Here is a 24,095-nt window from a genome sequence, read left to right as displayed (position 1 = left end):
ACGGTAGAAGAGTCCTCTCATATGCAATAGGCAGGAAGAGGTTAAGAAGATGTAAACTGGATGGATGGAAGCACACTTGGTTTACCTTATAAAAAGATGGATGTACACTATATCTTATACACTAACATTTATAGAGATCTAATATCTTCAATAAAACCATTGATATCTCTTTCAAATAACTAATAAGGAGCTATAGAAGCAAGGTTCATTGCCAGCTTTGTCTCACCTTTCCTTTATAATATCATGAAATATTACAGGCAAATGCATCACAATCTCTTGCAGATAATATATATTACCGGATAACAAGCCAGAATGCCACTAATTAATGGTTCTGGGCCAGAACATTAAAAAATGTAAATACCAAGGCATGATCCTATTCAGTAGGTATCAATTCTTGCAAGGAAAAAATAGGGCTAAAAGTTGCATAATCCAGCTCAAGAAACCCGATCAAATATATGATACATATAACAGGAGTGTTCCTGCAGAGGATATCGATCACCCAAATAGATGAAGAAAAGATTCAGATGACTAATTCAGGTTATCTGGAGGAACTCCTTGACATCATGAGAATTCAGCCTTCTCTGATTATCTGATACAAGAAATTAAAACATAAAAAGGTGGAATTTAAGCAGTAAAACAAAAAGGGAGTGATAAGGTCTGAAACATAAAACATGTTGAAAAGTGTGAAATAACTGTACCCACATAAGAGCTATATGAAATGCCATTTTTACCCAAAAAAAAAGAAAAAAAGTGAGAAATAAAGGGGCAGGCAAAATAAGCTGAGGTAGAACCTGGAAATTACCTTGTTCTCACAAATAAAGGCTGTAAAAACCTAAAATTTCAGGTTTCATTCAGCCCCAGACTTTAAAAATGGGTCCCAAAAAACTATTCATCGTCAGCATATTAACATACTGAAAAAATAAAACAAAACAGTGCTGATTGAACAGAACATAAGTAAGAACACTATTCTTTTCTTCTCTGCTGCAGAAGAAAATTCATGGTCAACACACTTCTTCAGCCTCCAATGATGTCATTGTTGCCGTTCTCTCAGGTAAAGAATTCAAGCTGCTCTCAATCTGTTGTTCAATCCAAGCAAGTCTTCTCTCAAATTTCAGGACACTTAAATGCATAATCCGAACATCAACCTGAGCAAGCTTTGAACAAGCCCGTAATATTATATAATAGTCAGCATGTGCAACATAAATGAGCTTCCCATCTACTCTCTTCCTCCCGTAGTGAAGATAATCATCTGTCCTCTGATGAATTCGGGGAGGAAGGTATTGGAAGCCATTCTCTTCCATGTTAATCTTCATCTTTGCTAGTGTAGAACTTTTGGAAGATGTTGAAGTACCACACACAGGATGTTTTCCTTGAAGGCCAGAGTCATTTCTGAGAAATTCATATCTGGTGGTTAATTTGCTGTCCATTGGTGTATCCGATCTACCTATGCCTTCATTCTGGCTGCTTTTGCTATCTTCCCTTGGTTTCTTGGAGTCAATCAATTCGCTACTAGGTACTTCGTCTCTCAGTCTCTTCCCTTTCAAATCAAGAAACTCAAATTTTACATCCTCTTGTAAATTATCAACCTGAAATTATATGGATTCAAATATCAAGTCATAGGGAGCCTATCTCTGATTACATTAACACATGATCTCGAAGCAGCACATCAAACTTGCAATCCAGATATTGTCAACAGATATAATAAGATAGAGCATCCACTGTACTTCACATGAAACATCAACAAAGAGAAGAACCAGGACACGAAAAAAGGATTAAAGGAATAACAAATAAGATGAGGTTGACAAGGGCTTTAAAAAATAATAGTACTGCCAGCCAAGTTTGGAATTATCAGGTTAGGAATGAGTGCAGACATCGATCCATCCAAAAAAACTGACTCAAAAGGGCCAGACAGCAATGACCGAGACAGGCCAAGCATGACTTGATCCGGCTTGTGGCAACAAGCAGATTTGACAGCAGCCCTTAACTATTAGTCACTAGGCACTAAGCACAAGGGTAAACTTTATAATGAAGAAACAGGGGAAAGTGCTTTCTGATTTTTCAATTATTATCCAGCTCAGAGCATCTACAAAGTTCTATCAAATAGGGGAACACACACATGTGCATGGGCGCATGCACGCGCGCGAGCGCGCACAGGTAAAAGTAAGAAAGGATGTAACTTAAGGATCACCAGACAGACCAAGCAAGAAAGTAAATAAAGCATAATGATGATTCCATGGTCTGAATTTCATAACCTTGCAATGGACTTGAAAGAGAATTGCCATAGTCACTCAAAGCAAAATCTTACTAGCCCAAAAATTCCACCCAGTATTCTCATCTATAAATGCCAGAGTTCCATTTCATGCTTAAATTGGATTACCAAATGAGTGCCCAACTTACCATCAAGCAAAATTCTGCTGGAAGTCTGTGGAATCATCTTTTGATGTATGATCCGACAATATAAATGCCTTCAAATAGCATAAATTATTTGCTGCTCCTATGCAGTCTTAACAGTCCTTAATTCTTTTCAATGGCACAAAATCAACTTCTTAGAAGTTTAGGCAAGGTTAAGGAAAAAATTAATAATAAATTAGGTATCTGTTATACTCTTTTACATGCACTCAATTAAAAGCGCAAATCAGAAAGAGTAGATATGCTTAACTAACGACACTCTATCAAAGTCGAAAGAGAATATGAAATTACAAGACTTGCTATAATTGGAAGTTCACAAGGAACTCAGGAGTAGAAGATATCTTATATAATAAAGATTGTTCAGAATCAGAAGTAGTTGAATATTTATGTATAAAGACCAAGAAGGAATAGTAGAAAATCTGGAAATAAGTTCTGAGGAAGAATATGAAAAGCCCACATTTAAATAGATTGGAGCCACTGATAGGATTGGTGGTAAAGAACTCATATAGTGAACCGAGTAGTTAATAATGCTTGCTGCACATGGTCCTAGTTTATGATCATGCATTATCTTTGTCTCATTTACGAAATTCAATTTTCAATATCTCCTTTCGGTAAGATTGAAGAAGCTTCAACCTGGCCAGAGGCTACTAGGCTACCTAGCCTTGAAACCAGTGCGTGGCAGCCCCTACCTCAAGAGAGATGTCTTTGCTTTTCATTCAGGACAGGAGATACACAGGTTGAAGTGCTACTCTGCTATACACCTTGTTCAAGGTTACATAACAAAATAGTACAAGAAGACCACAAAAGAAAAAATAATAATTTTTTGCACAATAAAATTGCTCTAAAATATTTGACATGAGTTCCTACTCATTGCGCACATAAATTGGTGCCTAGGATGTAAAATTCTCGAACAGTATTTAATAGGATATTACTATGTTATGGATGGTTATAGGAAGGGGCAAAAATAAAAAAGACCTTCAAGATACCATGCTCATCTGCTCACATATGTAGATAACAACACTAGGAAAAATTATATACAACTTATACGATAAAATGACCTTCAAGATACCATGTCCATCTGCTCATGCATGCACCGTAACAACAAAATGGCCTTCAAGATACCATGTCCATCTGCTCATGTATCAACCGTAACAACCCAAGGAAACACAACATATAGCATATACTGTAAAGTCCTAGACAAATATGCAAGCTCCAATTCTTGAGCTACCTAGCACAATCTAACACTCCTGAGCTAGAATAAATGGCTGAGACCATACAGTACCTCTTGCTTATCATATATATTCCATAATCTTTCTATTAAAATCTCCTCGTCGTATGATGTAGTTATCCCAGCAAAAATAATATCCTTGCAATACTTGAGATACGATTGCAAGTCTTTGGAATAATCTGTCAACAGAAAAGCAAATTATGAGATAGCAAGGTATCTAAGCACAGATCACAGTTGACAGGAAAGGGATAAAATAATCAGATAGCATGGTAAAGATCATAGACAAAAGCTTCCTCAGAGGATTTTCATCTTCATGGTAATGATAACTTGATCTATCGTTTTTGAAATTTTAGCTTTCAACAAGGACAGAGTTCCAAACATAAGTTACTCAAGCAAAACTTTATCAAAAAATAGAAGATTGACTTTTAGGAGTAGCAACCTCTTTATTTCTCTTTTCCCAAGAATGGAAATTGCCATGGCATTATCGATATTCATTCTTTTTCCTAGCAAAAACAATACTGTAAACAGAAACATGAATTTTACTTTAAATTTACCTATCCAAGTGTTTCTTGGTTGGGTTCAGTTGAATGGGATATAATAGAATCCTACTCTTACTACATATTTTCACAAGTCTATGAAGGTAAACTACAGCAATAGATGACATTTGAAAAAAAGCGAACAAGTTCCCAACTGTCTGCATTATTATGTAATCATGCAAGCACCAATCATCAAATATTGTCAAAATCTGTTGCCTTTCCAAATGAAATATGGTAGATCTTTAACCATGTAAGAAGTTACTTTATTTAAATTCTTCAACTATTTAATGCAGTAACTCATAAATTCTTTAAATTATTTAATTATTCGACACAATAACTCAAAAAATCTTCAAATTCTTTAATTCTGTAAGGAAGTAACTCAAAAATAACACTTCAATTCAATTTATACAGTACTCAAAAGGTTTGTACTGAAGCCCTAGGCAAATCTCAATGAAATCCAAAATTTATATTGAATAATTGCAGCGTAAATACAAGAATTAAATGATTTACACGTTAGTTACCATGTGCATCGCTGATCTTATCATATGCAGCTTCAAGAATGCCCAACAACTCTTTAGTGTCAAACTCAGCAGCCTTGTTATGCAATAACTTATTTTTTGGTGATGAACCCGTGGTCCTAGAAGATTCTTTGGCATCCCCACCTTTCACCTCAAAGTTTGGTGCAGAGCTCGATTTTTGTTCATCAAGATTATGATTGACTCTAGGATAACATGAAGGAGAACTGTCGCAGTCAGATAAACTCATCTCCCATATCCCCTGGCCATGTATATTATACAATATCCTTATCGTCACAATCAATATTGACATCACGCAAACACGAGTTGGAATTCTAGATGCATTACTAGATAACCATAACTCTGCAGGGATCGACCATTCATAAAGGCGGCATGCATGTGGAATTATTTTTTCCAATGGAAGAGTAAGTTCTTTTGAATAGCGACATGCAATTGCATAAAAGTTCACTGAAGGGAGTCGAAGGCCAATATTTTGGGCAATAGAACCAGCTGCAGCTTCTAAATGCCATGCTCCAATAGCTTGAACAGGCCTAAACAAAAATCTTGTACTCAAAGGGCAAGCATTTGAAGGACTTCCAAGGTATTTGTCCAATTCCACAAATGCAGCAAGATAAGGTAGTTTGCCTTCTAATGCCCATTTACAAATATCTGTTGGTAGGATTGCTTCTCGTGCGATATGACAAACAAGAAAACAAATAGCCAATGAAGAATATACAGGAATAGTCTTTCTCATTGAACGAAACCAAATATATATTGCTCTCTGCCCATATGAGTTGCGAGGTTCCATTTTATATTTAGCTTTTATATGCTTAGATGGTTTTTGCCATTCTGCAAACAAAGATACAAGTTAATGTTAGTAAATTATAGATACAAACAACATGATAACCATTTATATATTAGATATTAAGCAATTGCTTTAATATCTAATGTAAAAAGATGTTGTCAACTAAAAATCAAATCAAATAGCATGCTGAAAGAAGCAAGAAAGTCAACTACAGAAGAAAAATAAGCCTAAGAACTGCTTGGCCAGAATACAATACATGAACTGGATTTTTTTTTTTTTTTTTTTTTTTTGATGCTGTGAATTGGAAAAGTTTTTAACCTTATTTTTGAGATGACCTCCGCATAGCTTGAACTATAAAATCAAGCAAAATATCATCAAAAAGACAAATAAAACTTCCTGAAAAAATTTGATTCCATGCGTTAAAACTTTTAGAGGTGTATTGTTTTTTGTATGATGGAACCTCCATAAAAGATGGATAACTATTGAGATTTGTCAAAATGTACCTCATGATTCAATTGGCAACTTGATTGCAGTACTCAGCTCTAGAAAATGAAACCCTAAGCTGCATGAAACAGCAACATCAAGAAACTCTACAGATGCAGCAGCACTAGCACATCAAGAAAAAGAGAACTATATGCAAATATCGAATAGCATTTTTCTAATCTATGCCGGTGTTTGACAGGCTGAATTTACAAGTTCTCCTTTTTCATACAACAGCAATCTTACATCATAGGTGTCAAACTCCAACCATATGCACTGGTTTGAGAAATAACCAACAAGAAACCAATGCAAACATGTATGAAGCCTATATGGAGATAGAGGAATGCCACAAACACAGAACTCAATTCTAGCAATATTGATCTTCCATGAATAAATTCCCATAATAGTCATGATCTTTTTAAGTTATGTCGACCATATTAAAGCCCTATAACCTTTCAAGATCAAACCTTCTACTTCTTGAAGAAAACCCCACCTTGATTACTCTTTCAAAGGTAGCTACTTCAATTTCAAAATCAAAACCTTGGAGTCAAAAACGAAGTATTTCCATTAGAAACCAAAAGGATCAACAGTGTTCACCTGAAACATGAAGCAATTTTACCCTCCTTGATATAAGGAAAAAGAAGCATAAAGAAGGGCGAAAACTTGCCTGGTTCACCGTCCCGGGAATTTGTTGAAGCCGCCGCCGCCGCCTCGGACTCGGCGATCACCTTCTCCACCCACTTCTCATCAAACACCCTCGAGGCCGCCAAATACCGCAGCCAGATGTCCCCCACGATCCCGCAGATCAGCGGGCTCACCCCGAACCTCTCCACCAGGGCCTCGCACTGGAGCTGGATCATCACCTGCATCCCCTGCACGTACCGGAGCCGTATCCCGCCGGCGAGAGTCTCGGCATCGGGCCACGGCCCCGACCCGAAGTCGCGGGGCTCCGAGGTCTCGTCGTCGAACCCATAGGGCCGCGCCGCCGACGGCTCCGCCTCCTCCCTCTTCCTGGCGGAGCCGGAGAGGGACTGCGTGAGGGAGCGGAGCAGTTCGTCTCTGGAGATCTTGGGGGCGGCGGAGGGGGCATCAGATTTTTTCCGGGCGCGGTGGTGGAAGAGACTGTACACGGCGCCGGTGCCGGAGCCGTCGCCAAGGATGTCCTCGTCGGCGCAACCGGTGGCGACGACTTCCTGGCTCTGGGAGCCGCACTGCTGACAGTAAAAGAAGCCGTCATCCCCGGCTTCGAACTCCCGGCCGCCGCACCCGTCGCAGTAGAGACCTCCGCCCGCCGCCTCCGGCTCCCGCTTCGCAGCGGAAAAGGGGGAGCTCCAGCCATGGTTCTCCATGGCCGTGAGTCCTAGGACGGCGTTTCGGCCCCTTTTGCTCGGTTTCTTTTAAACCGGACCGGCGTTTCTTTTTTATGGGATTCGCTTGTTTATTATTATGATTTTTTTTTTCTTTGGTACATCCGGCGGCTCACAAATGTGAAAATAACCAATAAAATTAAAAAATAAAATTCGCTAGTTTTTCACTTTTTCACGAGGCTCTTAAAGTGCCACGTCCATAAAAAAAAATATTTTTATATTAAAATCAGTAAATATTTCATAGAGTAATATATGGAAAATTAAAATATCCTTGAGCACTAAGCTGCGGTTGTTTACTGATATGCTTTATATATCAATTGGATATGTTAAACCTCCTATATTGACTCGTTTGGTTGACAGAAAAAAAATCTAAGAGAAAAAATTTTAAAAAAAATAATTTTTGAGCCTAAGGAATTAGTTTTGGCATATTTTGTTGATTATGAAAAAATGACAAATTATAGAATGACTTATATTTAGTTGAGCATCTATATTTTTGAAAAAATTATATAAAATACCTATTATACTTATAATCAAGAAAAAGATTATATTCATGAATTTTAATGGCTTAAAGATACTTTTGAAAAAAAAATCAATTTCTAACCGATGGAAAAGTAGCTTTTCTGTCGCTCATAATTTTTTTTTATGAAACATTTCATCTTATTTTCATAAAAATGCTACTTTTTCATATTTCTTATTTAAAATTTCAAAGCAAATAAGAGGCATTTTTTTTTATTTTTCTGTTGACCGCACTTTCTTTCTTCTATTTCTGCAAACCGAACGAGTTGTATATGTTGGCCAACGTTTGCAATGAAAGAGAGGCCGAAAAATTCTTATATTTTATACGACGACAACTCACACTGAGTGGCCATGAATACATTCAGAAAGATCATAAAAAAAAATTACGAAAAAAAAAACTGACTCACAACATGAGAGGCAACCAAGTCAGCAGTACTGTTCGCCTCCCAATAAATATGAGTGACTCGGAGAGAACCAAACCCTCTCCAAATTTTGCAGATGTCCCTAAGCAGTAGGTGCTGGTCGTCTTTACTGTGCTGCCCCATTTAGTCGACCACCATAGTTGAGTCACCTTCAAGGTAGATATTATCTGCGCCCAGAACTAACTTCGCATGGGTGATGCTCTCCCACATAGCTTTCAGCTTTGCTTTGATGACAAACTCGTCGAAAATGTGCCGACCCCCAGCTACAACGAGTCTGGAGTCATGATCTCTAATCACAAAATTCTTCCTCTAACTCCACCCACGTAAACACTGTCATTAAAGTTTATCTTAAAGAAACTGAGAGTAGTGCTATGTTTCGCAAGAAACTCTTCACAAAGAATGTAAAGCCTCAAAGTTTCGAGGGACTTCCAGGTTTAGATTACAGTCCTATTGTCCTATTATGATCAGGATTAGAATTACGACAGGTATCAAGAGAAAGAAGAAAATACTATATTACTTAGGGGAAATTAATTTTCCACCCTCCAAAAGACTCTGGTATAATAAAAAGTCCCAGTTGACTGGTCCTAAAATCTTCAGTCCAATAACTTCACCAAGTTTAATTTCCTATCCTTGAGCCTCTTTTATTTTTTAAAAAAATGCCAAAAATACTCTCGCCCCTCCTGATCTCCCATTCCCACACCGAAGAAGGAGAAGAAAAATGCCGCCCCTCTAGAGCCGGACCATGGCAGCCTGCTATGGGAGAGGGGGCCTTGAGGTATCAGTCTGAGGGGGGCGCCAATGCTCTTTTCTGTGGCAAGAGATTGCAAGATATTTGCCTACTGCGGTAGTACATACTAGATGGCTGATAAACGATGGACGCAGTATTGATGTGGCTGAGGACTCGTGGGTTGATGCCCTCCCTTTACGGCTCTGGCCGACTACGGTTTGTGTTGAGGCAGGGGAGGGCCTGCACGTATGTGTTCTCCTTGTCCTCGGGGGGGGGGGGGGGGGGGGGGGTGCTGCATGGGATGAGTCTAGATTGATTCAGCTCTTTGGAGGGCATCTGGCAGAGAGGGTCCGATCCCTCCCGCTACCAAGGTGCACAGGTCCAGACATGCGGGTTTGGAGCACTTCTACCAAGACCAGTATCAGGGCGAGCGACCTTTTTTGCATCCTTCGACAACAGTATGAGTCTGGGCCAGATTGCGTCTGGATTTGGCGTTTGGGTCTCCACCCGAGGGTAGCATTGTTTCTCTGGAAGGTGGTCTGGACCGGCTTCCAACAAGAGCAGTTTTGAGTGGATGGGGCCTAAGGATTTCCTCGGTGTGCGGGGACTGTGATGTGGACAAGACAGTGGACCATGCCTTATTTTAGTGTACATGGGCTAGAGCGATGTGGCAACTAGCAGGGATCCCGCGGGAGGTTCGGGGATGGAGGGACCTGTTCTTACATGCCATGCACCGATGCTCGGAGTTCCCACTGCTGCGCCAAGAGGCGGGTCGAGCAATTTGTATATCCTACCAGATTTGACTGACTAGGAATGCTCGAACCTTTGGTGAGCACAATATATCACCAGACTGATAGTGGAGAGTGCCCGCGTGCAGGCAATGGAGCTCAGTCTCATCACACCTATTGAAGGAACCTTGACAGCTTGGGACACCTGAAATTTTCTTTCTGCTTCGGCGGTATCCTACACGATATTTTTTACTTGGAAGCCCCCACCTCCAAGTTTCCTCAAGGTCAATTTCGACGAGTCTGTCTTCGATGGAGGTACGCAGGGCGGTGCGGGTTTTGTTATTCGAGACCCATCTGCCAGGTTTGTGGCTGCTGGGGCAGTCAACTCTTCGACACATTAGTTCCGAGAGCAGAGCTGCGGGCCGCTTGGGCGGGCCTTCGTCACGCCCAGTGTGTCTTATAGGCTAGGTCCATTATCCTGGAGGGTGACTCGACCACTATCATCAGTTGGATCTGGGGGGCCCTAGGGGCAACAGTTGCGTCCACATTTTGCTGCGAGACATCTAGGCTATGGTGAGAGATGGCGGGGCCTTTCAGGCCAAGCATGTATTCCGTAAAGCTAATTAGGCTGCGGATTGGGTGGCTGCTTATGTCGCCAACCATTCCAGTAGCACCCTATGGGCTAGTGATGAGGAGTTGCCCTTGGCACTCCGAGGCATTTTGTTTCTTGACTTTATTGGGTGCATCCGTACTTACCAGGTATGATTCACCCACCCTAGCAAAAAAAAAGAGAGAAGAAAAAGGCCAAGTCGGTCGCAATGGCCGGCCGCCATCGCCATGGCCGCTACCGACCCCGACCCACCCCCTCCTGAGCCCTCTCCCGCGGCCACTGCCGGCCCCGGCCCGCCCCCTCCCAAGCCCCCTCCTGTGGCCGCGCAGCTGAGAATGCCCCCGCCCTGCCCTTATGGTGGTAAGGTGCCGAAGAAGAGGAAGAAGGACGCCCTCCCGCGTCCTGCGGCCGTCGCCGGCCATGGCCCGCCCTCCTCCCACGTCCCGCGGACGTCGCCGGCCATGGCCCGCACTCCTCCCACATCTGCCACGGCCCGACCCCTTTTCTGACGTCGTCGGCCTTGCGAGAAGAGAAGAATTCTTCGTTGGCTAGCCATGGCTGCTGCAGGCGCCGCGGCTACCACTAGCCAGCTGCGGCTGCCAGTAGCCTAACCCCCTCTCGGGCCCCCTCCTGCAGCCGCCACGGCCCGGCCCCCTTTAGTGCCGGCAGCCTCGCGGGAGGAGAAGAAAGAAGAAAGAGGAAGAAGGGAAGAAGAGAAGAAGAAGAAAAGAAAAAAAAAGAAAAAAAAGAAAGGGAAAAAAGAAAAGAAAAGAAAAAAATAAAAAAAAGAAGAAAAGGAAAGAAAAAGAAGAAAATAAAAGAAAAAGAAAAGAAAAGAAAAATAAATATATATATATATATGAATGAACGAATATATAAATAAATAAATAAGATAATAAATAAATATATTGTAATGAAATAAAAAATATATAAATAAATGCATAAATAAAAGCTGCCACGGTCGGGCCCCCTCTCGCAGCCGCCACGGCCCGGCCCCTTTCTAGCACCACCGGCCTCACGGAAGGAGAAAATAGAAGAAAAGAAAAAAAAAGAAAAAAAAAGAAAGGAAAGAAAATAATAAGTGAGTAGCAAATAATCTGATCTTTATGATATTGATAAGTACAGTGGATTTGTCACTATTGCAATTAGTTAAGTAAGTTTGAAACTCAATTCATATATCCTCAAACATAGTTAACCAACCATTGCAATTAGGTTACTAAGTTTGGTATACATGTAATATAGCATGGCATACATGTAAGTAAGCTTGGCACGCAGTTAATCATTGTTTGAACACTTAATTTAACATGACACACAGTTAAATCTTCTAAGCACACAGTTAAATAAGCTTAAAACACACTTAATCTAGCTTGAAATACAGTTAAATCATCCAGGAACACAGGACGTGGGAGGAGAATGGGCCGTGGCCGGCGACAGCCGCAGAACGTGGGAGGGGTGCCTTTCTTCCTCTTCTTCGGCACCTTCCCACCATGGGGGCGGAGGTGGGGGCATTCCTGGCGGCGCAGCCGCGGGAGGGAGCGGGCCGTGGCCGGCGGCCCGATCCCCTTTTTCTTCCTCTTCTTCAATGGGATGAGAGATCAGTTGGGATGGAGGTATTTTTGTCTCATAACGAAATATTGAAATATAGCTAGACCGATTATTAAATAATCAGTCAAAAGGAATTAAACGGTAGAGACCGATCAAAAAATAGACCGGTCATTAATTTCCCCTATTACTTAATAGGGTTGAGGATGGGCAGCACGTGTCAACGGTAGCAATAGTCTGATCAACGGTCAGATTTTCCTCCCCTTTTCCTGCGATGACACGAGTGGGTGGAAATCGAACGACGGGCGGGAGGTCAGAACAGGGAGTTCAAGATTTTGACTTGACACGTGCACTATTGAAAAGATGCGATTATTTTCTTATTTATGTTTTAAAAAAATATTCTACAAAAATAAATTTGTTAAGAGAGCGAGAGGCAGTGAGAGGCGATTGAGACACGAAGATGAATACTTGGGATATTCTCAAAATTATTTTTATTTAAAATATTTAGATTTTTTTTAGATTTTTAGATTGAAAATTTTATTGAATTTATTAATTGGGCCAATACAATCAACAAAATTGCAAAATTACTAATTGATCTAGATTTATATTCATAAATACTCAAAAATAGCTTTTGAATGGATCAGTCTAAATACCGATGAGAAAAAAAATCTATTTTTTTCTTTTTTTATGATTAAATATTCAAATTAAACATTCAAATTAAACATGCATCATTTTATGATTAAAGAGCAATAAATAATTTTCTTTTCTTTTTTTCCGAACACTACAATTTCACCGTGCGGCATATAACAATGATCTAAATATGTACAATAAAATAAGTAAACAATATATCTCTTGCATTCAATTTATGGAAAAGAAAAATTAAATATGAAAATAATTTTATCTTAATTAACGAGGCACCACAAGAAATTTCTTAGACCCCTCGAAGCACAGTATTCTTATGGTTTTATTATTTCAAGCACCTAACCTGGGCTAGTAATTCTTGATAATTTCTTTTCCTTCTGCTAAGCCATCTTGCTGCAGCAAGAAAAATAAAATAAAATAAAATAAAATTTTATTATCATCCAATACATTTCTTGTTATTACATGCCTTGTATCATTTGGCCTGCTTCATTTTTTTCTTAGATTTCTTCCTCTAAACAAGCAATGTATGTGTCCACTCGCTAGTCACTTTTCCTTTAAAAAATTATTTATTTTATTTTTATTATCCGTGAGATGGGCTATGCAATAGCTCAATTATATAGGAAAAAAATACATAATAGAGCTCTATGTTATATATGTTTATTCCATTATTTGAAGAGAACTTTGCAAAAAAGAAAAAAGAAAAAAAAAGCGATCATCCAAGGGAATTCGACCCTCCAAATAGTTACCGCATCCAATCTTGATGCATCTTCGCATCATCTTCTCCATTCAATATGTATCATTTTAGCGGCGTTGAAAGTGCTGCATAAAGGATTTTTTCCCGCAAATTGTTTGTATTCTTCTTTTCTTATTCTCAAAAACCAAGCAATGTTGGAATCCTTTGATTTATAGAGGTCTAGTATATTTTAAATCATTTAAAAAGAAATCTATTTAGAATTATAATTTTCTTAAAGTTCAATAGCACTAGAATCGATTCTTTTGTAGGGTCTAGTATATTTTAAACCATTTATTAAAAAGTGTAATTAGAGTTATCCAATTAGGGTTAGTTTTAGAATTGAGAATGAAAAATTAAAGTCGGCTTTACGTATAAGGATACAAGTGAACATGGTTAGGTCATACCACCGAGGTGGTAGCATGGTAAGAATGGAGCTTTGATTCCATCAGAGTGGCTCAGGTTCGAAATGCGCGGGCGTCGATTAAATATGGAGATTGGATGCCCCCGCCTGGTTTACTCGGTGGAGTCGCTATTTAGTCTGTCGTTACTTAGGTGGTCTGGTGTGATGTACTCACACGAAGATAGGACTGCCACACTGGTGGGGCTCTGCCACGGGTGGAAAGGATATGAGTAAAAAATATTCTATCCGCATCGAGCACTCTCCAGTAGGAAGGGGGCTAGGCGGGGTTGCTACGCGGGTGAGATTCTCCTCACCCCCCTCTTCCCTTTTTGCCTAAGCCAAAAAAAAAAAATGGTTAGGTCATAATAATGCATGTATTAAAAGCCTATGTGAATGGCAGAATCTATTAGTGGAAAACCACCAGTAAAAGGAAAGTAAGAAGACAAAAGATGATCAAAGATTAGAGAGACACTAAAGCCGGTTATATATATATATATCATGATTTTTCAAATATATACTAAATAACCTTTTATTGAAATACTTTATTCGAGATTATACATTCTCATGGTGCCCATGATTCTTTGGACTCGTTGGATCAACTACTTCACAAACCTCAGCTCATGACCACTTCTCGGATGGATAATGTAATCAAATATCCAAACAATCTCCAAAAGTTTGAACTAGCCTCAGAACTCATGACCAAAAACTATTATGCTAGATTTCCTATAAATCACAATGTCATATAGTTCTTATTTGCAATCTTACTTAGTCGAATACTAGGAGAGCAAAGTTGAAGCTAATATTTTTTACATATAAAGTACTACAAAAAGAACTATATCATATCCATGACCTTTTATATTGGACATGGCTAGTAGCATTTGATTCACCAAGGTTATTGCATTTGATCATCCCTCATTGGATTTGAAAAGCCAATTATTCTTGGTTAAATTACCTGAGTTTCATTGATTAAGTCTTCCTTATGAATAAGATATATACCATTATTACCTACAAAAAATGCACAATTACTATCCTTTCTTTTAAACATATCATAATCTTTATATTAATTTTACATCCATACACTATATGTACCCTACTATCGTGTAATGATTTCGGCCCTGTTTGGGGGAGCTGTTGGCAGTAGAGCTGTTGGAAGTAGAGCTGTCTGAAGTAGAGCTTTTATGAAAAGCTGTTTGCTGTTTGGTAACTACAATTCTAAAATGCTGTGGCACTTTAACATGTGTTTGGTAAATAAACTGAGAAAGTACTTTTGTATGACAAAATTACCATAAAGGACATTGCATAGTATTATACAATAGAGCCTAATAAAACATAACATATATTAATACATAATACACGATATAGTATAATATTACTGTAATGTAAAATAATATTATTATAATAGAGTAATATGGCATTGCATAGCTAGCATAATAGTAATATAATTATTAGAGTAAATTAATTTTCCATAATATAACATAATATTAAATTATTTAATATAATATATTAATATATTATGATATAATGTAATATATATTATATTTATAGTATAATACAATAATAAAGATATAAAATAATATAATTATTAGTATAAATTAATTTTTCATAATATAACATAATATTAAATTATTTAACATAACATATTAATGTATTATGATATAATATATTATAATATTATATTTATAGTATAATACAATAATAAAGATATAAAATATTATAATTATTAGTGTAAATAATTAATAATGTAAATTTTTTATTTATTATTTTATTCATTGAAATATATTAATTTGTTATCTTATTTATTCATTCATTCATTCATTCATTCATTTATATAAATATTTATTTATGCATTTATTTATTTATTTATTCTTTTTTTCTTTTCTTTTCTTTTCTTTTTTTTTCTCTTTTTTTTCTTTCCTTTTCTTCTTTTTTTTCCTTTTCTTTTCCTTTTCTTTTTTTCTTCTCTTCTTCTCCTTCCTTCCTCTACCCCGTTCTCCTTTCTTCTCCTCCCGCGGCCGGCGATGCCGGAAGGGGGCCACGCCGCGGCGGCCGCGGGAGGGGGCCACGTCGCGGCGGCCGCGGGAGGGGGCCGGGCCGTGGCCGGCGGCGGCTGTGGCAGTCTCGGCGGCCACGGCTGGCCCCCTGGGAAGAGCTCTCCTCCCGCGAGGCCGACGGCGCCGGAAAGAGGCCGGGCCGTGGCGGATGCGGGAGGGGGTGGGTCGTAACCGGCGGCGGCCGCAGGAAGGGGGAGGGCGCCCCCTTCTTCTTCCTCTTCTTCGGCACCTCCCCACCGTGGGACCTCCTTGTTCGGCCCCTCCCCTTTCCATGACGGGGAAATCGTGGCCGGCGGCCGCCGCGGGAAGGGGAAGACTACCCGTCTTCCTCTTCTTCGGCACCTCCGCACCGTGGGAGAGGGAGGGGGTGCGGCGGCGGGGGAGAAGGAGGGGGTGCGGCAGCGGGGGAGAGGGAGTGGGGTTCGGTGGAAGAGGAACAGGCAGCGAGAGAGAGGTTTTTGGGAGGAATTTTTTTTTTTGAATGGGGGTATTTTGGTCAAAATTACAGCTACCCGACAAAGCTGAAAACAGCGTTTTCGGAAAGCTCCAAAATGGAGCTTCTGCCAAAAAGCTGTTTTCAGCTTCCCGCAAAAGCTGAAACAGCTTTTCCAAAATTTTACCAAACACTGTTTTTTACTTAAAAGTACTTTTGGAGGGCCAGAAAGTGCTTTTTGGCCCTCCAAAAGCTCCCCCAAACAGGGCCTTCACCTACTTAATAAAATCTAGTGCTTTTCGGCCCTTCTTTTTCTTAAGAAAAAGAAGAGAAAATGCTTACATGGCATCAAATGCACCTATGAGATGTATGATTACTTGATGTACAATGGCTGCATTTTTTTTTTTTTTTGCACAACGGTGGTTTACGGTGTGAATGCGGACAACAAAATCAGAAAATAGAATACTATGTAATAGCCTCCAACAGACTCACTCCTAACCCAAACAAAATCACTGGAGTGGTGGGCCATATAGGAAGCCACCCAGTCGGCCGTTCCATTAGCCTTTCTGAACACGTGTGAAGCCTAGTGGAAGTCGCTCTCCTTCATCAACCTGCAAATCTCATGGATCAACGGCCGGTCCTCAGCAGTACATCCTCATTTCCGAATCCACTCAACTACTGTGGTCGAATTGTCCTCAAGAATAATACGGTCCACACCCAGTGTCTGCTTCGCGTAGTAGATGCCCTCTCAGGCTGTTCTAAGCTCGGCACATACCACTAACGTGTCAAAAGTCCGTCGGCCTCCTGCCGTAACTAATCTGGAGTCGTGATCTCGGATAGTAAACCCCACATCGCTGCATCTTCTTTCATCATCCATACTGCCGTCGAAGTTCATTTTGAGAAAAATAAAAGATAGGCACCCAGGAGACGTGTGTGCGAGCAGAATGGGGCTCAGATGGCCGCATTTTAAGATTCATTTGATTAGTTAGAAATGGGGATTCTTGTAAAGGACCAGGATCTTTTCGAAACTTTGAATTGAAGTGCAGATATCTAGATTTCAATCATGACCGTCAGTGTGCAAAAGAGCGAAACCCAATATTGGCTCGTCAAATGTGAGGTACAACTGGATGCCACCTAAGCATTAGGTCATTTTTGGGTCCCTTTAGCTTTAGCTTTTTTTTATTCCATTGCCTTTTGTTTGCTTCTTTCGCCGGGGGAGAGGAAGAAGCCAGAAGGAACGAATCTATTACAGAGCTCCGATGCCTCTTCTACGGACTGAGGAATCTGCCAATTAAACTCTAGATTCTCGAACGGGAGATCCAAGGGACGAAGCCACTTCCCAATTCCCAATCCCCTTCGCCAGAACCCTAGCTTTTCTGCCAATCTAGTACGTAAATCTGTTCTCTTTTCCATGTAATTTTATATTGAGACCATTTAGATCATTAGGGTTTTATCTTCTTCATCTTCTTTCTTTTCCGATTAGATTTGTGAAAATATGCGGGAACTATCTGGATTTTGGAGGAAATAGAGAGAGCGAGAGAGTCTTTATGGCAGCAAAAAGTTCCGATCTTTGCATTTGATAACTTACTAGTTGATCCCGAGAGAATTGGGTACCATTCCTCTTGTTTTTAGTTTGTTCCCCCGGTATATTGCATTTTATTAGAGTTTTCTCAAATTAGCGAGAGAAGGTTGTCGCATAAGATATAGCTATGTGCTGTTTATGCTGGGATTTTCAATTTTGACTTATGGCCGATTTTTTCATGTCAATTTTCTTTTATAGATTTCATTGCATCATTATTTTTTTGATTTTTTTGATGTGTTTTGATTTGCTTCAACTGTTAATAACTAAGAAGATATTACCTTGACGTGTAGATGAATGCGTCCGTTGTTGTTCTTCTTCCTGCTTTTCTTTTTGTTATTGGAATTTCCACTTCACCTCCAGATGAATAGCTTCATACCCAATTCTATTTGGCTACTTGCATGCTTTTACGTTTACTGCCTTCAAATTTCTTTAGTGTTGATAGAGATGCCTCAAATGTGAATAAGGATAGAGGTCGGAGCTCATTCTTCAAGCAGCTCTTAAATTACTGACATGTATTTATGCCTTTCCAAAGAGAAAACGAGAAGGAAAAAAGATATTGTGGTGCAAGTCAGGTAGAGTATTCCTATTCCACCTAACATTCTATGGTTCACTTCGTCAACTCTTCATCAACACCATCTCACCCCACCTACCAAAGATTTGCTTAGACTGATGCCAAAAACAATATAAGAACTAAAGGGGGTCATTTCATTGACTGTTATAGGTGAATGTTGTCATCTTTTGAATCCTCAGGCAATTAGATGCTCTGCGAAGATCAACAAAATAAGAGAGAGTGGTCCCTGTGTCATAACCTTCTGTTACCAACAGAATAGCCACATTGCTTGCCATTGATTATTATGGGGAACCTCCACTAATAACTTAGTTTGCTCCCATCTTCTCCACAAGCTTAGCAAACCCAGATTTATCAACAGCTCAAAAACATAGGGATTGTTCGAGAATGATAAGGAAATTTTTCGACATAGTCTTCCCATTAGCAGTTTTGCTTTTTGATGATATGTCTGCAATTTCTCAGAGATTGTCGCCAGGAAGACCCTTGCAAGAATTTTGAAATCTTCTGAGAGTGCTAGGAGTGTCATTTTGTGCTACCTGGTGAAATGCATGGAAGAATAATCGTAGTTTCCCAATACAAATAGAAGAGTTGCAGAAGCATATTAATGTCTTACCTCACTCTTGACAGAACGATGGATGCTTTGCTCTATAAAGTCATATTCTTGTTACGATTGTTGTTTCACATATAGGTTGTAAAGCATGGAAGACGGTGTCATATAGTGGCTTTCTTGGACATGAAATACTTGCTTTAAGAGCTTCAACTATCTTTGTGTTTCCAAAATGAAGATATTAGTCAGGTCCAAATCTAGATTCATTAGACTTTCTGGAGATGAGACCAATTTCACAGGGTTGTTAACAGAGCCTTCAAAATGCACTTATAACTAGGGATTCAAGTGGGCCTGCTCTCCATGGAGCATAGCATATCCAAATTCAGAACAGGGCCAGATAACCTGGTCTGAGCTATTCTTAAACTCAATCAGTTAACCGCTAACCATCAATCTTTGTCCCAACTATTTTCAGGTCCGCTTTATGAGTACTCATTTGCCAACACTTCCTATTAGTGATGCAAAGACTAAGTTCCAGCTTCAAAGCCTTTATGCATCCCGCTAAAGATTAAATTGTAGCTTCAAAGCATTTAAAGATTGTTTTAGGTGAAACTTGATTTGTAGGCTGTGAGGCAGGCAAGTTTTTTGGTTGCTTAGGCAAGACATTTAAGACTAATAGAGACTAGGAGTTAATTAGGACAGGATTCTTATTTGTAGTTTGGTTATTTCCTTCTCTGACAATAAGGATGATCTGTAGGTTTATGTGTTTTTCAACCATGTGTACTGCATATGAAATGCATGAATACTCTAGGGCTTTGATAAATCAATACTTAAAGCTATTTTCTTTGATGAATATAGGTGACTTTTGCAATATCTGCTGTTTGGTGGTCATTCCAATTGTTTCATTTTTGGTAGTGTTGATTTTTTAAATGACTTGTCCAACACTAGTTAGTGATTTTTGTTTAATAAGCTATTGCTTCCTTCCCAGTCTGGTACCTTCTGTTTATCATTATTTATTCTTATTGCTTTGGCATCATTTTGAGAAAAAAAAGTAAATATCTTCAACATGATGACCTTGATACTTGTGATTCATGTTTCCATGTGAGATATTATTACCCAATCTTCTAGTGTATGTGCCTCCTAGATACGTTTGGCATCAAAATTTGCTATTAGAGCTTCTCATTAGTTATGGTGTTCCAGCACAGTAACCAAGCTTTTGGATTTGTTGGTCAATCAACATATTTTAGTGCTCTTGTAAATTGATCTATCAAATTGGAAGTTGTTAGATTATAGATTATTCAGAATTATCAATCAACTATGAAATTATTTTGATATCTCCTACAATCAAGCACTTAATGCAAATGGACATGGCATGGCTATGAAATAGGCTTAGAAACCTCAAGTTAGAATACGCATTCTGGAGTTAAAGGATTTGCATTGTTTATAACAGCAATGTTTGATTAACAAAAAAGGAGGGGGGCTACCCCTTAAATCATGTGCCGCCCATATAGAGGATGGGTAATTTATGTGTTCAAACCAGATCTTTTGCCAAACTTAATGAGCTTAGACCTGCTTTATTTATAGTCCTCTGTCATGAATGTTCCACCCAAAATAAGACTTTCATCGATCTCGTAGGCCTCTGTCAAACCTTTGGTCATTCTGACTCTAGATTGAAGCATAAGATGTATGTGATACTATTTTGATATGGAATCCTGTGCTGCCTCCAGCTAATATAGGGGTTTATGTTCCGTGATCGCCATCTAAGGCACTAAAACTGCTGAAAATTTCTATATAGCATATAGAGACGCAACAAGTGTCAACCCTTACTTGAGGAATTAATTTCTTGTGGAGGTTTTAATGCATGTCGTGAATGTCAATAAAACCTTCTTCTGATCCTTCCCAATCTGTCCTCGAGTGATTGGTGGAGTGATGTTTTCAGAAACACGTTAGCATTCTTAATATCCTAATCAGAAACTGCAGTCACTAAATTTTTGGTTGCAACTGGTCTCGAAACTGATATTGAACCTCCACTTCCTTAAGAATTGAATTGTGATTTGTCATGGGCTTGGAACTAGCATCAAGAAATTTGCCAAGAACCAATTGCAGACAATGGAATTGATGTTCTTAACATTCAAAATTCATTACCTTCCAGTCTATTGATCTCTCTCTTGAATAGAGTTCAGAAGTGCTAGACAATAAACACATTGAAATTTTGTGTGGTGTCAAATGCCATCATTTAAAAGAAAAAAAGATTTTAAAAATCTTTTTAAGAGTTGTCATATGTTCCAACTTTGAACCATGCTAATTTGCTACTTGCTCAAGAAGCAGTCAAAGGCACAAGAACAATTAGCTGCTAGGCCCTACAGATTGAAGCATGAGTTTGTTTTCTTTTCGTTCGTTCATTGTTTTCATTTTTATTTTTTCCTTTTCTTTTTTGACTACAATCTATTCAAAACAAAACAACAGGAATGCTGAACTAAAGGGATTCAACTAATATTTTCTCACAATAGTGACTATCAAGGACTTACAGAAATTTCTTAAACATAGTTGTTTTCTTGTCTGGTATTAAATATGTAATCTGTGCTGAGTAAACAATTGATTCCAAAGCTTAAGCTGATAGGGAAACAATCCAGCACTGTAATCTGAAAAACTGTCATATTTTAAACTACCATTTTTCACCCTATATGAGTTGGTTCTCTCAAAAAATTATAAGTTTCTTATGCTAGCCTACAAAGTCATTCTATTTAGTCATCCTATGTTACTTTTACTATTACTATTACTGTTACTAGTTTATTATACATTATATGCTTGAATCAGATTTGATTTCATGGTTAGACTCTTTATTTATGTTTTTTCCCCTCCTTGTTCTTGGAACTTAAACTGGCAAAAGTTTTGTGATGGATAGAGGATTTCCTCTTGAGGGAAAGCTTGGCAAATAAGGATTCACAAAGCTGGGTCGAAATAGTGCAGTTAAACTTTTTTGGTTATAGTTATGTTTTTGTATTCTATGCCCATTTTAGGTGCTGAATATATTTTATCTTATTGTAACAAGAGTTAGTTTTGTCAAGCACTGCTATAAGTGGAGACAAGTGTGGCATAGGAGTGAAGATGATATTTGGAAGTTTGGAATTCTTTTTTTTTTTTTCAGTTTTTGCTCTACTGGGCGTTAAGCACTTCTCCTCTTGCTTTTTTCCCTACTTAATGTTTTGGTTATTGTCAAATATTTGTTATCTAGTTATGAGTTATCAAGCATGTTACTAAACATTTTTCCTTGCATCCAGCTACATAAATCTGCCCTGCCTGGAACTGGAATTATGTAGCTTAAATTAGATACTGCATGCCTTTCCTTTACTTTGCATTTTGATTCTTATAGAGAAATATTGCTTGTCTGTCTTCATAGGTTCGAGCACGCTGATCCATTTGATGCTCAAACTAGCCATTCAGTTGGAGCTGTATTAAACAAACAATGGCAGGTTTATCACGTAGCCTGCTTGCATGCCTTCACACTGGACAGCTTGCGCTTTTGGCAATTTTAGTATCTGGTGGAATTACATTGCAAATTTTGGTCAGTATATTCTCATTTCTCACCATGATTTTGTCTTGCTGATATATATTATAAAAAATAGCTGCTGCCTTCCACAGGCGCTTATTTCTTTTTTATTGTTTTAATTATTTTGATGTTTTAGGCGTGTGCTCTATTCAATAATTGGTGGCCTATGCTAACAGGTAACGGAATTATGCTCTTTAACAATATACATTGTCACCAGTAAATGTACATAGTTTTTTGGTAATATTGCAACTGGCCTTGGTGCAGTAATAATGTATGTGATTCTGCCCATGCCTTTGTTGTTCTTCGTGGGATCCAACAGTACTTCACTTATGTCCAGCGGCAGAGATGGGTTAGTAGTTCTTGGATTTCATTAGAAAAACCTCACTAATGCTAGTGTGAATTTTATTTTAACCATTGTTTTATGCTATGCTGATCACAGATGGGTGAATTTCACTAAGTTCTTAACAGGGGCTTCGGTGATAGGAAGCATCGCAATACCCTCCATCTTAAAGCATGCCGGTATCATTGGTTGGGGCGCTCTTTTGATGGAGCTTTCTTCTTTTCTGATTTTTGGTGTGGCTATTGTATGGTTCATTCAAATGAGCAATGAAGATAGTTACAATATGTTCTGAGATTTTGGCTGGTGAGATATTGTGGCTTCTTTCGGGCCGCTCATATCTACCGGAACACGAACAGAACTGCTGGTTGGGTCACCTTCTTTACTGCTCAGCACTCAGGAGGGGTCTTTGGGAGAGTCATATGTCTGTTCATTCTTCTCTTCGCCAACTTTTTTTTTATGACCTTTTAGCTGTACTCATGCAAGATCAGTGTGAGCAGCCGTTGTACAAACAAAAAAAACAAGAAGAAGAAGAAGATGATTACAGTACCCTTTGAGAATTTGGTTGTGAATGCATATTGGTGTGAAAGAAAACATTATTGCAATCCTGTGCATGCACAGAGGCATGCTTTTCATTGCTATAACAAAGGTCGCTTTTTCAGCTGATATTCAACTGATAGACATTGAAGTATATATATGTATTATTGATGTTTATAGTAGGGCTTCTTATTCATGTGTATGCTTTGAATGCTAGGCGTCTATTTTGGAGTCTAAAGTACAGTTTTATTACCTTTACTCTTTCCATAATGTGTTACATTCTACTTCTCTTTTTTCTTGTTCTTTGTTCGCCTGAATCCCTGCCAAAATTTCAAATTTTAAAAAATTCTTCCCTTTCCCAATTGGTGAGATGCCATTTTTCTTTTTCTTTTTCTTTTTTGTTTTGGAAACTAAAATTTACGAACACTGTAAATAGTCCACCTGAAAGTTTTCATTGCGTTAAAGATAAATTGAGGTACAGATACAGGATTACAAAGTAAGGTCATCAAAGTACTAGAAATTGACATGAAAACAACAGTGTAACATTTTGTTTACAGGTGGTCTGATAAGGAGCCTTTTACCATGGTATGCATGTCCCTCTTTGACTCTTTTACCAGCTTCCCTCATGCACGCAACATCAAGCACGTCTCTTTTCTCGCATACTTTTGGTCTTTTTTCTCTTTTTTTTAAAAGAAACGCTCTCCCATATTTTTCCTTCCACAGTCCCCAAGAGATGGCCAAATGCTAGGGCTGTTAATGAGCCGAGCTGCTCGGGCTCGGCTCGGTAAAAGCCCGGCTCGGGCTCGGCTCGTTAGTCAAACGAGCCCGAGCCC

General features: G+C 38.9%; 2 protein-coding genes across 4 annotated transcripts; one reads left to right on the top strand and one right to left on the bottom strand.

Annotated features, from left to right (window-relative positions):
• Positions 1-208: 208 nt before the first annotated feature.
• MEE12 (maternal effect embryo arrest 12) lies at positions 209-7,380 on the bottom strand. Of its 2 annotated transcripts, XR_015973995.2 has the most exons (5): positions 6,641-7,380; positions 4,695-5,537; positions 3,692-3,816; positions 803-1,586; positions 209-589 (listed from the first exon to the last, which is right to left on the bottom strand). XR_015973995.2 is itself a non-coding variant. In XM_008790472.5 (4 exons), the coding sequence occupies exons 1-4, from the start codon at positions 7,320-7,322 to the stop codon at positions 1,002-1,004; spliced, it is 2,235 nt and encodes a 744-aa protein (XP_008788694.3). In that variant the 5' UTR covers positions 7,323-7,380; the 3' UTR covers positions 765-1,001. The 2 variants fall into 2 exon arrangements, 1 of the variants encoding a protein (XP_008788694.3); XM_008790472.5 differs by lacking the exon at positions 209-589 and having other exon boundaries at positions 765-1,586.
• Positions 7,381-17,353: 9,973 nt separating this feature from the next.
• On the top strand, positions 17,354-23,439 carry LOC103706393 (vacuolar protein sorting-associated protein 55 homolog). 2 transcript variants are annotated; one of them, XM_088712583.1, is made up of 6 exons: positions 17,369-17,531; positions 17,628-17,754; positions 22,239-22,403; positions 22,525-22,564; positions 22,653-22,737; positions 22,828-23,439. In XM_088712583.1, exons 3-6 carry the CDS (start codon positions 22,305-22,307, stop codon positions 23,018-23,020), a joined length of 417 nt encoding a protein of 138 aa, XP_088568709.1. In that variant the 5' UTR covers positions 17,369-17,531; positions 17,628-17,754; positions 22,239-22,304; the 3' UTR covers positions 23,021-23,439. The 2 variants fall into 2 exon arrangements, with proteins under 2 accessions (XP_008788697.3, XP_088568709.1); XM_008790475.5 differs by lacking the exon at positions 17,628-17,754 and having other exon boundaries at positions 17,354-17,531.
• Positions 23,440-24,095: the final 656 nt, after the last annotated feature.

Source organism: Phoenix dactylifera, chromosome 16 (assembly GCF_051530095.1).
Source record: "Phoenix dactylifera cultivar Ajwa chromosome 16, Ajwa_hap1_PhDact_Kaust_v1.1, whole genome shotgun sequence".
NCBI classification, from domain to species: domain Eukaryota; kingdom Viridiplantae; phylum Streptophyta; class Magnoliopsida; order Arecales; family Arecaceae; genus Phoenix; species Phoenix dactylifera.
Note: the sequence above shows the minus strand (reverse complement) of the source record. Positions and strands in the feature narration are given on the sequence as shown.